Consider the following 23,223-nt stretch of genomic DNA (forward strand, 5'->3'; position numbering starts at 1 on the left):
GCCTACAACTCCCATGATCCCTAACTAACAGGACCCGTGGTCAGGGATGATGGGAATTGTAGTCCAAAACATCTGGAGGCCCGAAGTTTGGGGGTGCCTGCATTAAGCAATACTATACTGTATTTAAATGATCGGCAAGCAATACTGCCCTGCCTTGCAAATCCCACCTCTGTGAATTTGCATAAGAACCACCATTTCCAAAGGAATGTGAAAAATAAAGAAATTCCTTGCACAGAGAGGGTAACTGATTCACTAGCATCCAGGAGGTAGGTGGAGGAAGAATTCACAAAAGCCAACCTGCCCCAACCTTTGAGGTTTGAGCGCAGAAGCAAAATTCGGAAATGGCACCCAATGCGAGATCACCGCTCTCCTTAAGATACTTCTCCTCTCCCCCGCAGATGCCTACTTAAGTGACAGAGCGTCACTTCAGTTGCCATGGAAACAAGGACCTTTTTTATTTTAAAAATGTGTGGGATTTGCTCAATTTATTCATTCCTTCTCACACAGGTGAACCTTTTTGTGTGTGTGTGTGTGGTGTCAGTCTACAGGAAAAATATTTCATAAAATCATAAGGACTGTAAAGTTGGAAGAGACCTACAGGGGTCATCTAGTCTAACCCCCTGCAATCATAGCTTTAAAAAAAACTCTGCCAGACAGCCATCCAATCACTGTTTCAAAACCTTCAGTGAAGGAGAGTCCACCGCCTTCTGAGGGAGTCCATCCCACTGTTGAATAGCAGCTCTTACAGTCAGAAACCTCTTCCTAATGTTTAGTCAGACTCTCCTTTCTTGAAAACATGCAAAATTCAGTGCTGAGCCCCCTCCCACTCAGTTTCCCAATTTTCCACAAGAAGAGGTTTCCTCATTGCCACACGATGGTCACTGGCTCAGATGGCTCTAATAGGGAATGGATGAAAGACGCCAGCTTTTGGAGACAATGACAACATCCCTCTGGGTACCAGTTGCTAGGGGCAACAGCAGGAGAGGGCCCTGCTTGTGAGCTTCTGATTGGCCCATGCGGATGCGGATCGAGATGGAGCCTCTGTCCAACCCAACACGGCTCTTATTATTACTTTTATTTTATTATTACCATCTCAAGGCTGTTTCCACGTAAGATAATTGAAAACACAAATGCACGGCAAGACTAAATTGCCATGCCTAACCTTAATTATAAGCCACTTGAAAAAAACAAAACAAAAAACCCTCAAAGCAGTCTAGAAAGAGAATAAAACAATCAATAAATGCAGTTTTAGAAAACTATTTGAAACACAGAAAAGAATTAGGATCCACGAGAAGCCCCAAACAGATTAAAACACATATCAACATTCCACGTATCTGAACAGGCTTGTGTAAAAAAAGAATGTTTTTAGCAGGGGCCAAAAAGAGTAGTACAGTGAATGTGCCTGTCTGATGGCAACAGGCAGGGAGTTCCAAAGTGTGGATGCTGTCAGACTAGAAGACTGATTTCTTACAAAGGTGGGATTATGTGGCAGCTGTAAGAGTGCCAGTTCCACAGACTGAAGTGACCGAGTGGGCATTTATGGGGTGAGGTCACAGGTAAACTGGTGCCAAGTTGTTAAGGGCCTTATATTACCATATTTCAAAAGGTGAAAATCCGGACACAAAAGATGTTGAGTTGTGGGTTGTTGTTTTTTAAAGGTAAAGGTAAAGGGGCCCCTGACCATCAGGTCCAGTCGTGTCCAACTCTGGGGTTGCGGCGCTCATCTCGCTCTATAGGCCAGGGGAGCCGCCGTTTGTCCGCAGACAGCTTCCGGGTCATGTGGCCAGCATGACAAAGCTGCTTCTGGCGAACCAGAGCAGCGCACGGAAACGCCGTTTACCTTCCCGCTGGAGCAGTACCTATTTATCTACTTGCACTTTGACGTGCTTTCGAACTGCTAGGTGGGCAGGAGCTGGGACCGAGCAACGGGAGCTCACCCCGTTGCGGGGATTCGAACCGCCGACCTTCTGATCAGCAAGCCCTAGGCTCTGTGGTTTAACCCACAGCGCCACCTGGGTCCCTTGTTTTTTACTTTTCCCAAAAGTTTATCTGTTTATCAGCTACGTTTAAGGACATTTCTGCAATTTCTGCCTGGACACAGTTTCAGATGGTCGGCTATGTCTGGCAACCTTATTACATACAAACAGTAACATCTTGGACTTGTCCCAGCAGCAAATCGGTAACCAGTGCAGATCTCTGAGCACAGGTGTTATATGCTGAAGTGGTCTCACTCTTGTCAGCAATCAGGCCGCAGCATTCTGTACTCACTGCAGCTTCTGGATCAAGTGCAAGAGATCATGGCCCCAAAGCGATGAAAATTTATTTAACCAGGTTGCAGTCCTAGTAAGAACTTCAAGGTACTCGGGGTTCCAAAATGTCCTCTGCCTGGGACACCCTGAGGGGCGCCTCTCTCTCTCTCTCCCTGTCTCTCCTCCCGCCCCATCTTAATTCAATTCATAAGAACATATGAAGAACCTGCTGGATCAGGCCAGTGGCACAACTCCTTCCTCCGCTGGGCTTCACCAGTCTGCGGAGCAGCATAAAACAGAATCTGGGGAGATCTCAGCCCTCCCTGCCTCCCCTGAGTCCTGCCTGCAAGGCTAAATTGCATTCTTCATTCTCCATCTCCTGATACAGTGCTGGCGCTCAGGGCCGTCTTAAGCATATCCAGCGCCGTGGTGCAAAGATCCCTCCGGAACCCGCCACCCCCACCCCCCGTTTCCCAGAGTTGCCAACCTTTTTTAGGGAGGACGGTGCTGCTGGCGCCGCGCCCAGCTTTGCGGGGCTGGAGGAGGCTGGAGGGCAGCTCCTCCGGCGGGGAAGAGGTGGAGGCTGGACGCAGCGCCTCCCGGCTCAGCTGGCCGCTTTGTGCCGTGGTGGCCATGGCAGTTGGAGGATCCAGGCGCCGCGCTGCTTCGGCACGGCATGGCGGAGGCAGGTGAGGGCGGCTGATGTCCAGCCCCCGCCTCTTCCCTGGCACCCTCTAGAACTTGGTGCCCTGGCGCCCTGTGCCACTAGCCTCTATGGCACCCAAGAGATTCCCCTGGCCCCCAGAAAACATATTTTAGCAGCCACCACTCTGAAAACTCATATTCTCATCTGGCACTGACTTAATACTCTGCAGGAAGAGAGTGTGGCAAGGAGGGGGGGCAGAAGGAGGGGGGATGAGATGACCCTTGGGATCCCTTCCGACTTTACAGCTCTCTGAAAATGAGCTCCTTGAAGGAAAGGCAGGGTATCAATGTAACAAAAGAATTTCAAAGGCTCCAGGGTTGGTCAGCAACTTTAAAAACTGCTTGCACAAAGTTGAGGCCTGGGTTCAGGTTTCCTCTGGCTGCAACTAGAGTCTCCACACAACAGCTGTCACACTTGAGACAGTCACGGGCGCGGGCTACAAACACCCTGACCTGGGACGCTGTGAAATTGTGCTCAGTACCCTCTAGAAATGTTTATCAATACATCTGCCTGAGATCCTCATATATCTATAGCAGTGACCCCCTGTAGATCTTCAAAAGACTGCAGGCATCGCCCATGGCTACAGATCTCCATAAACAGCAGTCATCTCTACAAAGGTTTCTGCGGTAAGTATGCAACAGCATCCATAGGCAGGGCAGAAAATCTACCATCTGAAGAGAACTGTCACTTCTGATATTCACCTTCTCTGCTGAGGGTATCTTGTTTTCCTTGAGATCTGGGGGCTTCTCAGCCTGCTGCTTCATAATTCATCTGCAGGCTAATTTGATCTCCTGCTTTATTTGATCAGAACTGCAAGAACCAAATCAATTCCATGCCTTGAGGATACTCAGGAAGGAGTGATTGGATAATGTCTTGGCAGAAGCCTGTTGCTTCATTTCATTTCAGCTTTCCAGATACAAGGTGTGCAAAGGAGGGAGAGGGAAAATAGCATTCACCAGGAAGATTTCTCGGTATTTTACATTAACCCATTAGCTGTGATTCCTGTATTGCAGGGGGTTGGACTAGGTGATCCTTGGGCTCCCTTCTGATTCGATGGTTCTAGGTGCCCTGGTGGTCTTTCTGCTCCCCACCTCTCGTGCCTACCAATTCAGCCATGCCCTATTCACACATTCATTTTGCATGACCCAGTTTGTTTGCTCTGATGGTTAAATGAGTTGGGGATGTTTACTCTGGAGCAGTGGTTCCCAACAGGTGGTCCGGGGACCCCCAGGGGTCCGCGAGCTATGCCAGAGGGGTCCGCAAGATGCTATTAGAATAAAAAATATATTAAATTTATTTCGTATGATAACAGATTTTTTGTTTCGGCCGCTTCCTGCATGAGCAGAGTCTAGCGCAAAACTAGAATTAGATAGAGGCAGTAGTTCTGCTGTATGCCGTTAGGTGGCGCTTTACAAACACTACTGTAAAGAGGCAGCGCGCGCATTCTAAACGTTCACCTCCCCAAGATGCTTTGCGCGCGTCGGCTTCATTTGTGCGCTACTGCACAGGTACCCTGTCTTCTCCATTCCTCTCCCTCCTCCCTGGCGCGCGCTGCCTCTTTGGAAAACAGTAGTGTTTGTAAACAAAGCATTGTTTTTCGCGGAAGCTACAGTTCGCGTAGTTAAAAATGGACCGTTGGTTAAAAAGTGGTTTGTTAAAACGACAAAGGCCTACAGATGAAGAGGAAGATAATGCATTTGATGTTCAAGCAAGTAAGTCAATTAATGGGGGTCCTTGTCACAATAGCGGCTCGATGAGGGGTCCTCGAGAAAATTTTGTTGGGAACCCCTGGTCTGGAGAAAGAGAAGACTGAGTGGTGTTGTGATAGCTATCTTCAGACATCTGAAGGTGGTGTGTACGCATCCCTTCAAGCAGCGATGGAGGTCTGTTCAACCTGGCACGTCCCCATGCCAAGACAACAGTGCAGAGGACCCTTATCCGAGAGATGCTGTTTGCAGATGACGGAGCCTTGTCGGCACACTTCCGAGGAAGCTCTACAGAGACTCGTCAACTGCGCATTGAGCATGCTGCTTCATGGAATCGAGTCGTGGGTGACTTACACCTGCCACGGGTGACCCCTCAACACCTTCCACCTAAGCTTCATCCGGAGAATTGGGGGCATCACACGGCAGAACAGAAATTCAAAGAAAGATGTGCTCTCCCAAGCCCACATTCCCAGCATGTTTTGTCTCAGTGACATCTACACTGACTTGGTCACATCCACAGAATGGAAGATGGCAGGATCCCCAAGGACTCTGGCTTCTAGCACCAGGCCAATTGGCAGACTAACTGGGTTACAAAAATGTATGTAAATGTGACATGGAGACTATACTATGCATATAACGGGTGGTCTTCTTTTGACACCTGGCTCACCACCCATATTATAGTATAGGCACATTTTAAAACTGGGGTTTTTTTCAGGGGTGGTGGTGGTGAGAGAGTTGGGGTTTTTTTAAGTCAAGGCTTTCAAAATTCTATACTGCTCTCCTTTCAGTGCCTGAGAGGAGAAGGAGGTGGAGGAACAACAAATGTTTGCTGATTAAATGTCCAGCGCTTGGAAGTCATAAATACCAAAAGGCAATCAGCTCCCAGCTCTCCAAATCAACAGCCACACCGTTTCCCACATGGCAATAAATCAGGTATGGACAGTGAGGTTTAAGGGACCATCGGTACTGCAACAAAATGTTGCAGCATGCCATCTCCCCCCCCCCAATAAGAGTTCTTCTGTTTAGGGCTCCAGGCATCCATTAGGCTACTCTCGTCCCCCTACTAGTTGAGAGACAACATTCCATTAACTGAGCATGCTCAGTCTTCTGTGAGATGTTTTGGGGAATTTACTGTGGGGATGTTTCTTTTTTATTCTATTTTTGTACTTCTACAAACCTTGGGTTCCCCACCAACACCACCCCCCCAAAAAACCCACCACTGCACTCATTTTGGCTGCAATCACAGTGCCTGGAGACAGGCAGCCAAGTCGTGTATCCATAGCAGTGACCAAAGGAGAAATGACGGCTGGGAGGAGCACAAAGAGAAGAAATGCCACTCCTCCATTGTCTTCTGAGACAGACGGATGCCAACCAATTATTTATTAATTAAATTTGCATACCGCCCTCATCTGCAGATCTCAGGGCAGTTCACGACATAAAAATAGGCCCTCATTGTGTGGGTTTTTCCCCCAAATAAAAGTTTTGTTCTTTTAAAGCAGTGTTAAGTTATTGGTAAAGGTAAAGGGACCCCTGACCATTAGGTCCAGTCGTGACCGATTCTGGGGTTACAGCGCTCATCTTGCATTATTGGCCGAGGGAGCCGGCGTACAGCTTCCAGGTCATGTGGCCAGCATGACAAAGCCGCTTCTGGCAAACCAGAGCAGCACATGGAAACGCCGTTTACCTTCCCGCTTGAAGCGGTACCTATTTATCTACTTGCGCTTTGACGTCCTTTTGAACTGCTAGGTTGGCAGGAGCTGGGACCGAGCAACGGGAGCTCACCCCATTGCGGGGATTCGAGCCGCCGACCTTCTGATCAGCAAGCCGTAGGCTCTGTGGTTTAACCCACAGCACCACCCGAGTCCCCAAGTTCTTGGTAGGGAAGTCCAATTTCTAAGTCCAGTGCCCAGACTGTTGGCTGGGGTATAAGTTCCCTTTGTTCTGTGCTAGTTACCGGGAGGGTCTTTAATTTACTTAGACACCCTCCTTCCTGATGGTCGCTAGTGAAAGGCAGGCTGTGTGCGTTGGTAGATAAATCATGCCCCCCTGTTGTTTTTTTACTGAGTTAGATGGATCACAGTACGGCAGATTCCAGTTTTCCTAAGAGGCACAAGAGGATTAAAATGAAGCATTCTTGGTGTTTTACTTTAAAAACTGGTATCTTTTGAAGTGAATACTTTTAAAGTTATACATTAAGGGGGAAGGCAGGGGTGTAGTTGAGAGGCTGTTGCATTTCTCTCATTCATATATGGCTGCCACCACGTGGGTAGGGAAATGTGTCTGTGTGTTTTACAGGCAGAATAGGAAAAAGCCACAGACCTGTGCTTTCCAGAAGCCACATTTGCTATCACAAAGCCACCAGCTGGGTTGGGAGGGGCCAGCAGAACAATTACCTTTGCTTTATATCTAACAGCACCTGCAGCCCAAAAGTAATTTATGGCAACGCATCAAATTTTACGAGACATAAAGTCCTACACAACTCTGGCAAGGGATTGCCTGCTCCTTCCATAAATTGTGCTGTTTTCAGGCTTTCATTGTAGCAGGATCCCAGAAGTGATAGCGTGCAAGTTTTTAGAAGAAAGGTTACTTTAAAAAATGCAATCCTCACCATGGCAAAGGAATTTGAGTCACTTCGGTTCTTCCTGAAAGGCTTCCGTCTTCCATTGGCCATGGTTACTATCCAAGGTGCTGAAACTCTTTGTGCCTGAGAAGATTCAGCATAGCTTTTCTTATATGGCCTGTGGAAAACTCCCAACAGGAGGGCTGCTTAACTGGTTAAGCAATTTAACAATGCCTTAGTTGGCTAACAAGAAGCCCCAAATTAATTGGATGCTAGATTTTATGTCTATTTTTAAGCCAAGCACGCAAACATTAAGAGAAGCTGAAGAAGGCACAAGAAGAAATGGTTTGCTTTTAGACTTCAATATCTCTGTTTTTATAGTCCCTGCCATAAACGTATGGTTTAGCATTTAACTGAATCCTTTTCAGGATGTCTGAAGTGCTGTTAATGCTTTAAAAAGAGAGATAATCATAGACAAAGACCGAGACCAAAACATAGATATAGAAATGGACACCTCTGATGGAAACTGGTGGCATCTTCCAACAACGGTTTTAGAAGCTGGGAAAGAATAACAGAAGTTCAGCAAGCAGCCCAGGGAAGCAGCAATGAAGATCTCAAATGCCACCAACAGTTAAGCCATGGGTGGCAAACCCTCAAGCCGTGACCCAGATCATTCTTGCAGAACCATTTGGAGTGGGTCCCCAAGCCCCAACCTCCCCATCAAAGCTCCAGACTGGGAGAAGAGTTTTCTTGCAAAAGGTTAGCCACCCTGGGTCTAAGTCAAACATTGAAAAGGATGGAGAATCATTGAAATGAATGAGAACAAGGCCCTCACGTTTCAGGGTGGATCATGCCGCAAGCTGCTTTTGCTCTTCTCCAGATCTGAGCATCTAACGCGATCTATACAAAAGAGGAAAATGTATTCATTGCTTTGTTTTCTTCCATTATGGAACCCCCAGGGGGCATCTGCCAGGCAAGGTGGCAGCAAGGTGGGGGCCTCCTGTGGCTTCAGAGCCACTTGGGCTTCTCACATTCTGCTTCAACTGATCCCATTTCACAGTGGGTCTCATCTTGAATCGATTAGTTCTCCAGGGATATCTAAGGGGAGAAGAGGGCTCCAAAGATATACATTTGGCCACACTGACATTCAAAAACACGTTGTTGTCTTTTCATCTGACAAGTCAGTACCGTGATGCAAATCAAGCAAGTGAGAGGCAGGCGAGAGAATCCCATTTCAGCTTTTGAATTTCTCAGGCCTCAGAAGCACCCAAAACAATTATTTTCTACACGCCTCAGCCAAGCAGATCTATAATTCTTGGGTGACAAGGGACCAGTGCTCAGGAAGTGAGCTGCTCGCCCTGATGGATGGATGGGTCAATGAAGAGTGCAATGATCAATTGGCTCAGGAAAATTTCCAGCACCCGACAAACATTAAATCAGAGGCTGGCAGGAGCCGGCCTCCCAAGCTGTTATCTGGGATGGCTCTGATATTGGGCAGCTTGGCAGTCAAAGGGCCAAGGGAGCAATCTTCAGGGAGGGTTTGTGTGCCAAGGCAGAGAGGGAGTCTCGCTTCTGTATTTTCACAAACAATTAAACATTCACACCAGACACTTTCAGAAAGCGCACATCCACCGTGTCTCCTGGGCTTGCATGTGCAACTGACATCCAAACTAACTCTCGGTTACCTCTTACGAAACTGTGCTCCATCTAGGAATGTAGAAATCTGTGTTAGACCCAGCCAGCCCTGCATCGTTTACACCAAACTTCCCCAAGCTGGTCGACTCCCAACTCCTATCATCCTTGATCACTGGGCACCAGGGGATGGAAGGCAGCTTTACACTGACTGCTGGCAGTCGTGGCCCTGCTCTGACCTTGGTAGCAAGCAGTAAGCATCCATGGAAAGCTCTTATAGCAACTTGCTCCAACCATGTCCAGGCATGTTACCTGTAGAGGGCAATGGACCTTCAGGGTATGTAAGCTTTCAGACTATGAATTCAGGAGGCAGGGGTGAAACTAGGCTTTCTTCTACCTGGGGCAACAACTCAGTTTGGCATACACACACCCATGTTTACATGCACACGTGCTTACATACACATGCATGTGCACACACACATACACACACAAAGCTCAACACATTTATTCTTAAAGGGCATTAGAAACCCCAACATAACTTAGAATCCTAGAATTGTAGAGTTGCAAACGACCCCAAGGAAGATCCACAACCTCCCAAGGGAGTCAGTTCCATGGCCAAACAGCTCTTACTGTCAGAAAGTTATTCCTGATGTTTAGTCGGAATCTCCTTTCTCGTAACTTGAAGCCATTAGTTCAAGTCCTACCCTCCAGAGCAGGAGAAAACAAGCTTGCTCCATCTTCCATGAGACAGCCCTTAAGATATTTGAAGATGGTTCTCCTATTTCCTCTCAGTCTCCTCTTTTCCATGCTAAACATACACAACTCTCTCACCAGTTCCTCCTAAGGCTGGGATTCCAGACACAATGATCATCTTGGTCGCCCTCCTCTGCACACGTTCCAGCTTGTCAATATCTTTCTTAAATTGTGGTGCCCAAAACTGAACACAGTATTCCAGGTGTGCTCTGACCAAGACAGAATAGAGTGGTACTATGACCTTCCTTGATCTGGACACTAGACTTCTGCTGATGCATCTGCTGCATCACACGGTTGACTCATGTTAAGCCTGTGGTCCACTAAGGCCCCAAGATGCTTTCCATGTGTACTGTTTACTTGCTGCTACTGTTTTCTTGGTTTTATGTGGCTATATGTTTGCCTGTATTTTATTTTTGTTTTTAAACTGAGCTGCCCTGAAAGCAGTCATGTGCTAAAGATGGAGGAAATACATGAAACAGATAATAATAATAATAATAATAATAATAATGGTAACTGAGCCTCCCCAGCATCTGATACTCAGAGATAGACTGCGCCTGTACATTCTGGCTCTATTTTTTTTAACTATCATGACTATGCATCATGACTAATTCGGAAGGAGGGATTTGTCGCAATAAATACCGTGTTTCCCCCTTTTTAAGACACCGTCTTATTACTTTTTTTTCTCAAAAAACCACAGGGTGGCTTATTTTTGGTGGGATGTCTTACTGGTACCGGTATTTTTATTACGAGTCTGAGGGAAGGGAGGTGTGTGCGTCCCTGGTGCAGCCCTCTCTCCCCGGCCCTGGGATGTTCGCGAAGGGCTGCTCTCTCTCTCCTCCAAGGTGGGGACTCACTTAATAGCAATCTGCTACACTGGAGCTTCTTAAATCTAAACCAGTATAATGGAATCTATCTGTGTGATACAGTCCTAGCAGTAGCCTATACCTAAAGCAAGTAAGGATCTCTACCAGCCAGCTGCCCAAGACTGCAAGACTGTCTGAAGTTCCAACAACATAGCACTTTGCAGTGCTATCACTGATAGCAAAGAAGCTACCTGCTGAGCACAAAGAAGCCAGCTAAGCAGCAATTAAGATTGCTGACTTGGTAAATGGTAGCAATTGAGAAGCAATTGAGCCAGCGAGGTGAGGAAGCACGTGTTGTTAGGACCGGCAGTTTAACTTTTGTGTAAAGCAGCGTTTAGCAGCTCCTTTTAGCAGCTCGCAAACAGCGAAGGAAAAAGTCCTTAATAAATAAATAAAAGTCCCCAAGGCAAGGACTGCGATCCAGACTACTTACAAATCCTTAAAGGGGCAGCTCCACAGACAACCAAGCAGCATAAGGTAGAAAGAAAACTGCAGCAGGATTTTTAAAAGGCTGCTTTATGCCCGGTAAAAGCAATGAGACAACAATCAGACACGGGAGATTCCCGTTAAGAGGAAATCAACGTGCATTGAATGGAAGGGAATTTAGGGAAAGGTGGGGGGAAGCGAGAGGTGGGCTGTGTGTGTGTGTGTGTGTGTGTGTGTGTGTGAGAGAGAGAGAGAGAGAGAGAGAGAGAGAGAGAGAGAGAGAGAGAGAGAGAGAGACGCAGGGGGGGGGAGAGAGACAGACGCGCGCACGGAGGTCTCTCCCTAAAAGGGAAAACAGCCTTTGCATTCTTCAATCGCCCCTCTTTTCTTCCTCGTGCCTTCATCTCCTCCCCACCCCACTTTTCTCCCCTTCACCAAGTAGAGCTTACACAGCTTGGCTAAAAAAATTATTTTTGGATCTTTTTATTTAAAAAAATGCTCTCAGAAACGGGGAAGGGAAATCACAAGGCTTCGGCAGCCAGCAGCTACGGCTGTTCGGTGCATTTTTACAAGCTTTTAAAGGAAATACGTGTCTGTGGAGCGACAGCAAAATGGGGAGAGATTTTTAAGGGGGGAGTTGGCTGGCAGGAGGGGGGTTATTGCTAGTGGGTGAAGGGTCTATCAGTATGTCTTATTTTCGGGGTATGGCTTGTATCGCGCAATTGCTTAGAAATCCTGCTATGGCTTATATAATGACTACGTCTTAAAAAAGGGGAAACACGGTACATCCGTCAATAAATTCAAATTAGATTTAATTGTCCCTGAGATTACCCAGAACAGCTGACTTGGAAGGTCCCTTCCAGCTCTGATCGTGTACAGAAAGCACCTCTCTCTCAGAGTTCATTTTTCATTATTACTACAATGTCAGAATGCATAACTGACAAAGTCAAGAATAGATTTTTATGAACTAATTCAACATGAAATAAAAGCACTTGCTGCCCTCTATTGGCAGGAGAAAGAGAAAAATCTATTTTTTATTATTATTTTATTTTATTTGAATTTTGTTTGTTCTTTTAAGCATATCATTTTGTTGATGATGATGATGATGATGATGATGATTTCCAGAATCTCCATGCTTGCTCTTTGGGATTAGAAGTTCCCAGTTCTGTGCTATACAACTTTACTCAGAAGTGCAATCCTACTTAAACTCAATGGGACTTATTTGATTAATGTTCTTCAAAGTCTAGTGGCCATGATGGCTCAAGAGGTAGTATGTTTTTCCATATCAGTCTCTGGGACTCAACAAGTGCAGTTGTACTCAGGTCCTGCTTCCAGACTTCCCATGGGAATGTAGCTGGCCACTGTGAGAACAGGCTCCTAGACTAGATGGGCCTTTGGTCTGATCCAGCAGGACTCTCCTGATGTTCTTACTTTGGAGTAGACATGTACAGGATTGCACCGTCAGACCTCTGCCTCACCTTAGCTCATGGCACCAGCTTACTGAATTGCTGTGGTTAATTGAATAGGTCACATAAAAGAGATAGGTAGCCAGGGACCCGTCTCTGCAGCACACCCAGGTGCCAACTCTGCCTCCGTGTCTGCTACGGCAACATCAATAATGGACCTAACACGGTAATCTACAATATCAGGACGTTGTATTCACCTACTCACCCTCCAATGTTATAAGGTGCCAACATCTGCCAGCAATGCCCTTCTGCATTCTACGCAGGACAAACATGATACCTGTTGTGCAAAAAAATTAAATGGATACATGTCTGACATCACATCAGAAACGGCAGTACCCAAAAATGGTGGAACAGGACAACACTTTTAATTTCCCAGACTACACTGTAACTCTCCTTGGATATGACCATGCTGCAACAGAGATTGCACTATGAAACCAATGAATTACAGTTCCTCCAACGGTTCAGTGCTATCATGTGTGGATTGAAGCAGGACAATGGGCTTTTAAATCACACTACATGTGCTAATTGGCTTACCAGAAGTCTGCATTATCCATAACTTTTCCTTTTTGTAAATGGCCAACGTTCATAACCTAATGATGGCCCCTTGTAATTTCTGGCATTTCAATTCCTCGGACCTCACGGTTGACAACTCCCCCGCCCCAACCCCACAGATTAACATAGCTGCCAGGTTTTCCATTTTCTCGCGAGGAAGCCTATTCAGCATAAGGGAATTTCCCTGAAAAAAAGGGAGAATTTGGCAGCTATGGATTAACATTCTACGCATCAAATGAGGTGTGCTGCAGTCTGGAAAATTAAGACCATCATATAATGGCCCATTGGTATTTTTTTAAAAGAATCAGATTCCCCCCCAGAAACTATGAATGAAAAGCACAGAGGTGGGGGTAGGAGATGGGTTATTTTGATGCCAATGACATGAATGGGCACTTTTAAAAAGTCCCAACACCTCTCTGGGTGCACCCTTGGACTCTAAGGTCCCACCATACTGTTGCTTCTGCTGCAACTGACTAGCACAATGAGAGCAAAGGAACCTGCCTTTTTACAATGACAGACCATTTATCATCTAGCTCCGTAATGTCCACAGTGACTGGCAGCAGCTCTCTATGATTTCAGAGAGTCTCTCCCAGTCCTACCTAGAGACGCTACTGGGGATTGAACGTGGGACCTTCTGCATTCAAGGCAGATGCTCTGCCACTAAGCTATGCCCTGTCCCAAACTGTTGTTGCCATCTGTTTGTCTCAAGGGACAATGCACCTCTCCAGGGATTACCGTAAGTCAAACTGAAGTGACCTCCCCTGGGGCACAAGCCTAAGCAGTGTGTATGGGGGTCCCGGGCTGCCCAGGCAATAACACCCTGCTCATGGCCTTGCTGATAGTGGTCCAAAGGAAAGCAGAGCAATACATTTGGCACCAGTTTGGCTGCAGGAGTCGCTGGAAGGAGGCGTGCAAGGCGCCATCCAACTGCCTTAGGGACTCCACTCCGTATCTGTAGGGTTTACGCCTTAGCTTTTTCTTCTCCTATAGATATCCTGCAAGACAGCAGTGGTTTAGGAGCTTAGGTAAAGGTAAAGGGACCCCTGACCATTAGGTCCAGTCGCAGACGACTCTGGGGTTGCGATGCTCATCTCGCGTTATTGGCCGAGGGAGCCGGCCTACAGCTTCCAGGTCATGTGGGCAGCATGATGAAGCCACTTCTGGCAAACCAGAGCAGTGCACAGAAATGCCGTTTACCATCCCGCCAGAGCGATACCTATTTATCTACTTGCACTTTGACGTGCTTTCAAACTGCTAGGTTGGCAGGAGCAGGGACCGAGCAACGGGAGCTCAGGGATTCGAACCGCCGACCTTCTGATCAGCAAGCCCTAGGCTCTGTGGTTTAGACCACAGCGCCACCCGCGTCCCTTGGTTTAGGAGTTTCCTTCTCCTAAATGGGCTACTTTCTCAGGTAAGCAAGCCCCATCTGCCCCAACTACCCCTCTAGAATTTGTATTTTTAATCTGCTTGGAGCCTTGTGTTTATCTTAAAGAGTTTAAAATTAAAAAGGGGGTTTTATTATGTACAGTATAACATTTCCTAGTCTAGTGCCTGCTAACAATGAAAAGCATTCCCTTAAAAAAAAATCTGTCATGGATACTTTGGCTGAGATTCCTGCATGGCAGGGGGTTGGCCTAGATGGCCCTTGGTGTCCCTTCCAACAGTACAATTCTGATTCTATATGGTATTATCTCATGCACGTGGTCATTCAGCGCCATAAGTACCTAGCTCATTTAAGAGTATATATATTCTTAATATGGAAGAAATTCACAAGTGAAAAATACTGTGTTTTAAAAAAAACAAAATTGTAAATTGGATTTTGTATTAGTTAATACATTATTATTCTTTTGGAACTGTGCTGCAACTTCGCACGTTTGTCTTTCCAGGGTGTAATGCTTTGTAGTTACTTCCCACCCCACCCCCTAGGTTTCCTTTCTTTTTACCATGTTTGCACTTTTTGTTAACAATAAAAAGCATTAAAGGGGGGGCATATGTTTGCAGCTTCAGAGCACGGAACTTCAACTCATGTACTACTGTACAGCATGTTTTTTCTCTATATAAAATGCTTTCGTATTTGAAAAGGGAACCACTAAAATCGAACGGACAAAAATTAAAGGCTTTTGCTGCCGTCTGCTTTTGCAAACGCGAGATCCATTAACCGGCCCGGGCCTGACGTCGCACTCGCGCACACCTAAAATTCGCGTAAGCCTCACGCCCGTTGCCCCGGCAACCAGGCCGCCATCTTCCCCGGGCGCTTTCCGTCCCCGCCCTCGAAACCTCTCCATTGGCCAAACCCGGCTTTCTGGACGGACGGAGACTTGGACCAATCGCAGCCGTCCACGAACACCGAGCTTCTCATCCCTCCTTGCCCGCCCTCTCCAGCGGAGGGAACGTTGGCGGGGACTTACAAACAGATTGGCGGGGCAGGATAGCCAATGGAAGAAGAGCAGATGAGCTGAAGGCCTTGTCTGCGGAGGCGGGACAGAGGGAGAGGGGCGTGCGCAGGGGCCAATAAGAGAGGAGGGAGGAGGGTAAGAGACGGGCGGAGACCTCCGCCAATGGGCGGAGACAAAGTAGAGGAACTGGAGGTTGGATTGGAGGGAGAGGAAACGATGCGCCGGGGCAACAGGAGGGAGGTAGGAGGCGGGAAGGGGAGGCTTTGGGGGAGAGGGGGCTTTTGGGGGGGAGTATTTGGGGTTTTAGGGGGAAGGGGTCGAAATGTGGGAAGGGGGTTAAAATAGTTATTTTTAATTAAAAAATGGGGGTGAACAGTGGAGCTGCCCCTATTTGTGTGTCGGGGAGGGAGGGAGAAAGTGGGGCAGGGTTGGGGGTCAGGAAAAGGAAGAGGGTGTTGTGTGGGGCGAATCGGTAGCCGTGTCTCGTTTGAGGGGTAGAGAGAGGGGCACAGAGGAGACAGGAGGGAGGGGGCTTCGGGCTTCGCTGGTGGGGGGGTCCCCCATTCGTTTGGGAGAAGGTAAAGTGGGGTCACGAAGAGTCGGACACGACTAAACGACTAAACAACAACAAAGTGGGGCATGTTGGAGGGAAAGCTAGGAAGGGAGCAGAACTGGGAGAAGGAATGAGGGGTGAGGTGCCAGGCTGGGTCTCGGTTGAGAAGGTCAGAAGAGGGAACAGTATTTGGGGGGGTGTCTCTAGTGGTGGGTAAGTAGGTGGGTGAAGTTGGCGGAAAGGGGGAAGGTTGGACGTGAAGAGAAGAAAGAGATCAGGCCATCTCTCATGGGTACTTCAGCTGCGGTTCCTGCATTGGAGAAGGTTGGGCTAGATGACCTTTGGGATCCCTCCCAACTCTACAGTTCTGTGATTTGGTAGTGGGAGATCGCGGGTTATTCTTGGTGGCTCTGCCCTAGCTTGATGTTCACGGTTGGTTGGATGCATAGTAAATGTGTTTGGTGTTTTTTTGAACTGAACACTTTATAAATTTGCCGCTGGGCTGGGTTGCATACTGAACCTTCAGACTTCCTGCCTGCAGAGAAGCAGAATGGCATTCAGGTGAGCAGGTTCAGATGCTGTTCAGGTGGGCAAGTAAACTCTACTACAACTTCTGTGGGTTTGCTCCCCAAGCTGAGTTAAGGCTGACCTGTCACAAGAAGGGACAGCTGGCATTGGACGGCCTCTAGAGGCCGAGACCTGCTTTGCAGGTTTTAGGTATGAAAGCCCTGAAGTGGTAGACTGGACTGGACCACTTCGGCTGGTTCATTTTAAAATGGTCCCCTGTCTAAAGAGCTGTGTGCCAGATGATCATAGTCATCTAGTCCAAACCCCTGCAATACAGGAATCTCATCGAAAGCATCCACACTCTGCTTAACAATCTCCCCCAAAAAGAGGAGTGTCCACCATGTCTCGTGGGAGTCTATTTCCCTGTCGAACAGTTCTTATCATCATAAAGTTCTGTATATTCTTAGATGTTTGTAACTGAGAAGGAGCCCAAGGGGTCATCTAGTCCAACTTGAATCCATTGTTTTGGGTTCTACCCTCCGGAGCAGCAGAAAAGAAGCTTGCCCCGTCTTCCATGTGACAGATCTTTAGATACCTGAAGATGGCTATCATATCTCCTCTCAGTCTCATCTCTCCAGACTAAACATACCCAAGGCCTTCAACTGTTCCTCATAAGGCTTGGATTCCAGACCCTTGACCATCTTGGTCACCCTCCTCTGCGCATGTTCCAGTTTGTCAATATACTTCTTATATACTCTGACCCCTGATATGGGGTGTGGTATATAAATTTTCCCTTGGCTTTTTTGCTGGCCCATGTAGGACCAGCATGGATAGTTGGCTCGGTTGAATATCTGATGTTTCCTCCCTTTATGGTCTTGATTTATGGGCTACTACTAAAATGAGGCTGGATTTTAATTAACTGTTTGTTTGTTTGTTTTTCTATTACATTTTATTGTAATTCATATTTGGTGTTAGCCATTCTGAGCCCGGCCCTGGCCAGGGAGGGCGGGGTATAAATAAAATTATTATTATTATTATTATTATTATTATTATTATTATTATTTTATTATATTGTGGCACCCAGAACTGGAGACAGTACCCCAGGTGTGGTACAATCCATTCTGCCACCTCATTATTGTACATGGGTAGGCCTACTCTAAAAGTGCCATGAACATCGGACACTACAGCCTAGGAAAATGGAAAAAGGGGGATTCGAATGGCTGGACAACACAGGTGGCGATTGCCTTTAATTTGTAATTTTGTAATTTGCCTAGCAGGTTGTAGAATCATAGAATTGTAGAGTTGGAAGGAATCAACCTAGCTGGTGTCTAAGTGACTTACAATCAAGTTTAAAAACATATAGAAATGGGTTTTTTTTATAAAAAAAACAAATGGCAACAACCACATACTCCACAGAAAACAGAGAGAAAAACAAGCAATCACTCAAAATAACGCTAATGAAGCTATGGCACAATAGGATCATATTCAGTCAAATATCAGGGAGAGGAGAAATGTTTTAACCTGATCCGTGTTGGTGCCAGGCAGGCTTCATTTTGGAGAGAGTTCCACAGGACCCATGACCAAAAAGGTCCTCTTCCTTTTTTATTTCCTCTGACCCTCTCTCTGAGGGAAAACTCAGGGAAGGACCTCTGGGGGGATGATCTTGGGGTATGAATAGAGTCATGCTGAAGGATGGTATTTGGGTCAGTTCAGAGAGAAAGAGGGCAGCAAGAGGGCCGCCTGGATGATCCTCCTTTGTAAACTTACCCATTTCCATTCCTAGGTGAGGCCTGCAGGAGAAGGAATGTGCCTCTTGCCCTTCCCTGAGGCCAGATGAACCTTGTATCGATGGCAGCTGTGGTGGCAGTGGCAGAGCCGGAGCTGAAATGGGTGTCCCTGTGGCTCCGTGTCCGCTGGGTGGCGGTGCTGGTGGTCCTGCTGGCTGCACTCCTCATGTTGCTGCTCCCGTTGGCGTCTGTGGAAGAACAGTGCCATGTCTTTTACAAGAGCTTGTCCTTGCTGAAGAGCAAGCTGGGATTGGGCTACACAGGGATCACCACGTACACAGGGCAGACGACAGGCCTCAGCGTGACATCGGGTGGATTGCAGCTGCTGGTGTTGAAGCCCAAAGCCTCCCAAGGTATGGGAGTGGGAAGGGGAGTGTCTAGGCTCCAATAAATCTCTGTGTTGATAGCAGTTCAAGTCCACATAACAGGGTGAGCTCCTGTTGCTCTGTCCCGACTCCTGCCAACCTAGCAGTTCGAAAGCATACCAGCACAAGTAGATAAATAGGTACCACTGCGGCGGGAAGGTAAACGGCGTTTCCGTGCGCTCTGGTTTCCATCACGGTGTCCCTTTGTGCCAAAAGCGGTTTAGTCCTGCTGGCCACATGACCCAGGAAGCTGTCTGTGAACAAATGGCGACTCCTTCTGCCCGAAAGCGAAATGAGCGCCGCAACCCCAGTCACCTTTGACTGGACCTAACCATCCAGGGGTCCTTTACCTTTTCTTTTACCTTACTTCATATTATTATTATGGCAATTATTTTATTAATCACCTCCTAAATTGCTACAGTGGAACCTCAGATGTCAAATGCCTCCATAGTCGAGCATTTTGGCTTTCGAACACTGAAAACCCGGAAGTAACTGCTCTGGTTTTCGAACTGGTTTTTTGGAAACTGAACATGCTGCGTGGCTTCTATTTTGAGTTGCCCTATTTCAAAAGTCGGTCTTCTGGAATGGATTATGTTCGAAAACTGAGGTTCCACTGTATCTCAAGGTGATTTATATATAAAAAAAATTAAGAACAGTTAAAAACAATGCATTTAAAACAAGACTTAAGGTAACAAATGGACATGCATGGTAAAGACCCCTTTATCCAGCTGGAACAAAAATGCCCTTCAACTCTTTCTGGAAAGAGCAGATAGTGGGTGCCTGTTATATCTCAACAGGAATGCTGTTCCACAGATCAGGGGCCACCACACTAAAGGTCCTGTGGAGTGGGCTTCTGAGTTCTTAGGAACTTGCAGAAGAAACACTCTCACAGTGATCTACTGTGTGAGGGTGTGTAAGGGATAAGAGCTATATAGGGACTTAAAACAGCACCTTGAACTTGGCCTGGAAGCAAATAGACAGCCATTGCAAATCCCACAAGCAAGGTGGTTTATTTGTAATATTCTGTGGTACATTTGGTATATTTCTATCCCAGCATTTGATATTTGAAAAGCAGTAGCTCATGCGTTAATAGTATAGTGCAACTTCAAAATACAGTGGTTACTCGACTTACGAAATTTCTTGTTACGAATGGAAAAAATTGGTACGCTTACATTTTTTTCGACATCCGAAAGGAAAACCGTTGCGGTTTAGATGGGGTTTTTTCGACTTACAAATTTTAGATGTGGTTTACTCGACTTACGAATTTTCCCGTTTCCAATGCATTCCTATGGGAAACCGCTTTTTTCGACTTACAAACTTTTCGACCTACGAATGTGCATTCGGAATGGATTAAATTCGTAAGTCGAGGGACCACTGTAAATCTTCGCCCCACAGAGGTTAAGGAGGTTGGAGTGAGTTAAAAAGAGCACATCAGCTGCTAAGACAGAGAGAGGGCTCTTGCATTAATCCAAGAATCAGACATTGTATAAAAAAAGCAGTTCCAGCATCCATACTTCCATACAAAAAGAGCTGAGTCTTTGAATAACCAGGTAGACAGGAGGGTAATGTAGCAGGCTGGAATTCCTTTATCACAGCTCTCATCATCCATAACTGTTGGCCATTCTGGCTGGCACCGATAGGAGCTGGAGGCAAACAGCCACTGCAAGAGCCATGGGTTCCCCACCTCTGCTCCATAGCACACCTTTCTGCAATGCTAACCCTGGTTGCTTCATTTCAGAGGTCAGATTAGAAGCCAGAGCAGCCCTGAACCAGGCCCTGGAGATGAAGAGGCAAGGTAAACGGGAGAAAGCCCACAAGCTTTTCTTGCACGCTCTCAAGATGGACCCCGATTACGTTGATGCCTTGACCGAGTTTGGCCTCTTCTCTGAAGAAGAGAAGGACATAATTCAGGCTGACTACTTGTATTCCAAAGCCTTGACCATCTCTCCCCGTAATGAGAAGGCTCTGATCAGTCGTGACCGGACGTTGCCCCTCGTTGAAGAGATTGACCAGAGGTACTTCAGCATCATTGACAGCAAAGTCCAAAAGGTCATGTCCATCCCGAAAGGCAGCTCCGCTCTCCGCAGGGTGATGGAAGAGTCTTACTACCACCACATCTACCACACGGTGGCCATCGAAGGGAACACCTTGACGCTTTCTGAAATACGGCACATCATTGAGACGCGGTACGCTGTTCCCGGCAAGAGCCTGGTGGAGCAGAACGAGGTCATCGGCATGCATGCAGCCATGAAGTACGTCAACACCACGCTGGTGTCCAGAATTGGGTCCGTGACCCTCACGGACATCTTGGAGATTCACAGGCGAGTGCTTGGCTACGTGGACCCAGTAGAGGCTGGGAGGTTTCGGACTACCCAGGTCTTCGTAGGGCACCACATCCCTCCGCACCCTTGCGATGTCGAAAAGCAAGTGCTCGAGTTTGTACAGTGGATCAACTCCGAAGACGCCATGAGCCTGCACCCGGTTGAATTTGCCGCCTTGGCCCATTACAAGCTGGTCTACATCCACCCCTTCGTGGACGGCAACGGCAGGACTTCACGCCTCTTGATGAACCTCATCCTCATGCAGGCGGGCTACCCGCCCATCACCATCCGCAAGGAACAGCGGGCAGAGTACTACCACGTCTTGGAAGTGGCCAACGAAGGCGACGTCAGGCCCTTCATCCGTTTCATTGCCAAATGCACCGAGACCACTTTGGACATGCTGCTCATAGCCACAACTGAGTATTCCGTTGGGTTGCCCGAAGCACATGGCAGCACCACGGATTGCAAGCAGACCATCCCCGTCAAAACCCGAACATGAATGCCAGTGTAGGGGTCGGAACCTGCTTGGCTTTATCGAACACATGACTACTGGCACTTTCTTTTAAGCATTTCATTTATTTAAATACGTTTTAAGTTAAATCTGGGGGGGGGGGAGAGACAAAGGATATTTCAATATTTATTATTCCTAAAGTATATATATTTTTCAGTTTCACTGGCTTTATTATGGAGAGGGGAGCAGGGCAGTGCCCTGAGGTGGATTCAGCCAAGGACATCTTTGCAAATGGTCATTGACATCACTGTGTTTAGGGGAAACTGTTCTGCAATGGACTTCTCAGCCAGCGCTCATTGGACAAGAAAAGCCTGTGGTTTGTTTGCCTAGGACATTCTGGCTGAGGAGTCCCTTCCAGCAAAGCAGTTCAGTTTGGCTTGAAGGCATGGTGGTGCCCTAATTCAGTGGGGGAGTGGGGGCTGTATTTGACTGAATCAACCCCAGGCTGTATTTCAGATCAGGGAGTGGCTAACCAGTGGTCTCCAGGTGTTGTTAGACTCCAGCTCCCATCAGGCTCCAGCCAGGACATCCCATGGCCAGGAACGATGGGAGCTGTAGCTGACCCACAGTTGCAGAGCCACAGGTTAGCTACCTCTGCTTTGGAACGCATATTGCTTTACCCCCATTTTTGTGTGTGTCAGTTTGTATTCCAAACCTGAAACCCAACATATTTCCCTTTTACCCGGTAACTGTGGGGCCTAGGTTGTTCCTTCCTCATAACACATGCTTGCCTATTTACCCACCCACCCCCTTCAAAAATAGCGGGGGGGGGGGATACAACACTCCTGTGAGACATTTCGATTGGTGCACCAAAAGGATACCACAAGTAATTCTGTTGGTGCTGGAGCCTGTTTGGAAAACACAACTTGATGATGCAGCAGGGGAAACTTGGGATATGTGGGGGGATAAGGAAGGTTTGCTGTTCAAAAGTTGGACACCCTGTGTACATACATGTACATGTATGTAAGGGCCCTGGTTTGGTACTGTTCACTTGTACAGTTGATTTCATGGCCCGGCATATATCCACTATTTTTTTTTTAAAAAAAGGTATCTAAAGAAAATTTGAACAGATAACAGATCCGTTATCACCCCTTTTTGATAGCACTTTACAAATTCACTTGACTTGCCAATAAAGTAATAAAGTAATGGTGCTAAGCATGGCACCCGATCTGCGAAAGACACATTTGTACATGAGTGATATTGCTAATATCCAGCACTTAAACATGCATGCAGTATTAGTGGCAGAAGAGTGGAGTCTGAAAGCGCTTGCCCTTTTTTTCCCATCTCTCACCTCATTCTCTGCTCCTCTACTGTCCTAGTCTTCTGACTGAAAAACACGATCATACAAAGCACTACAAAATAAATGTATTAGAATTGAACGGATCAAATTTAAGAAATCAAGTACACCGAGGTGCCAGAGGGAGGATAACATACAGGGGTTATCTGTGCCTTTAAAGCACTGTCTAGATGAGAACATGCTGATCAAATGGGATGTAGCAAGAGAAGCTCTTGTCTTTACAGCAGCCTTTACCAGCCTGAGGTCTGCCAGATGTTTTAGGCTGCAACTGATTTATGGTTATGATTGTAGGCAGCTTTAATTCCAGAACTCTTAAATGCAATAAGGTTGATAAAAAAACTTTTAATAACAAATATCAACTATACTATGCTTGTATAGGCTTGCTGAAACCTTAGTTTCCAGCAGACACAACTTCTGGCTGGCTGGGGCTGATGGAAGTTTGTAGTGCAGAACATCTGGAGGGCCCTACATTGGTAAGGGATGCTATATAGCATTGTGAATTAAACATTCTCTGATGCACAACTACCCAGTATTTTTGAATAGTACTGGAGTGCTATGCACTATGGGCAAAGA

At 46.9% G+C, this 23,223-nt stretch overlaps 1 protein-coding gene across 2 annotated transcripts; it reads left to right on the plus strand.

Annotated features, from left to right (window-relative positions):
• The first annotated feature begins 15,432 nt into the window (after positions 1 to 15,432).
• Positions 15,433 to 22,532, plus strand: FICD (FIC domain protein adenylyltransferase). 2 transcript variants are annotated; one of them, XM_035118405.3, is made up of 3 exons: positions 15,433 to 15,549; positions 18,153 to 18,509; positions 20,260 to 22,532. In XM_035118405.3, exons 2-3 carry the CDS (start codon positions 18,203 to 18,205, stop codon positions 21,339 to 21,341), a joined length of 1,389 nt encoding a protein of 462 aa, XP_034974296.1. In that variant the 5' UTR covers positions 15,433 to 15,549; positions 18,153 to 18,202; the 3' UTR covers positions 21,342 to 22,532. The 2 variants fall into 2 exon arrangements, with proteins under 2 accessions (XP_034974296.1, XP_034974297.1); XM_035118406.3 differs by lacking the exon at positions 15,433 to 15,549 and adding an exon at positions 16,289 to 16,423.
• Positions 22,533 to 23,223: the final 691 nt, after the last annotated feature.

Source organism: Zootoca vivipara, chromosome 6 (genome assembly GCF_965207765.1).
Source record: "Zootoca vivipara chromosome 6, rZooViv2.hap1.1, whole genome shotgun sequence".
Classification (NCBI taxonomy): Eukaryota; Metazoa; Chordata; class Lepidosauria; order Squamata; family Lacertidae; genus Zootoca; species Zootoca vivipara.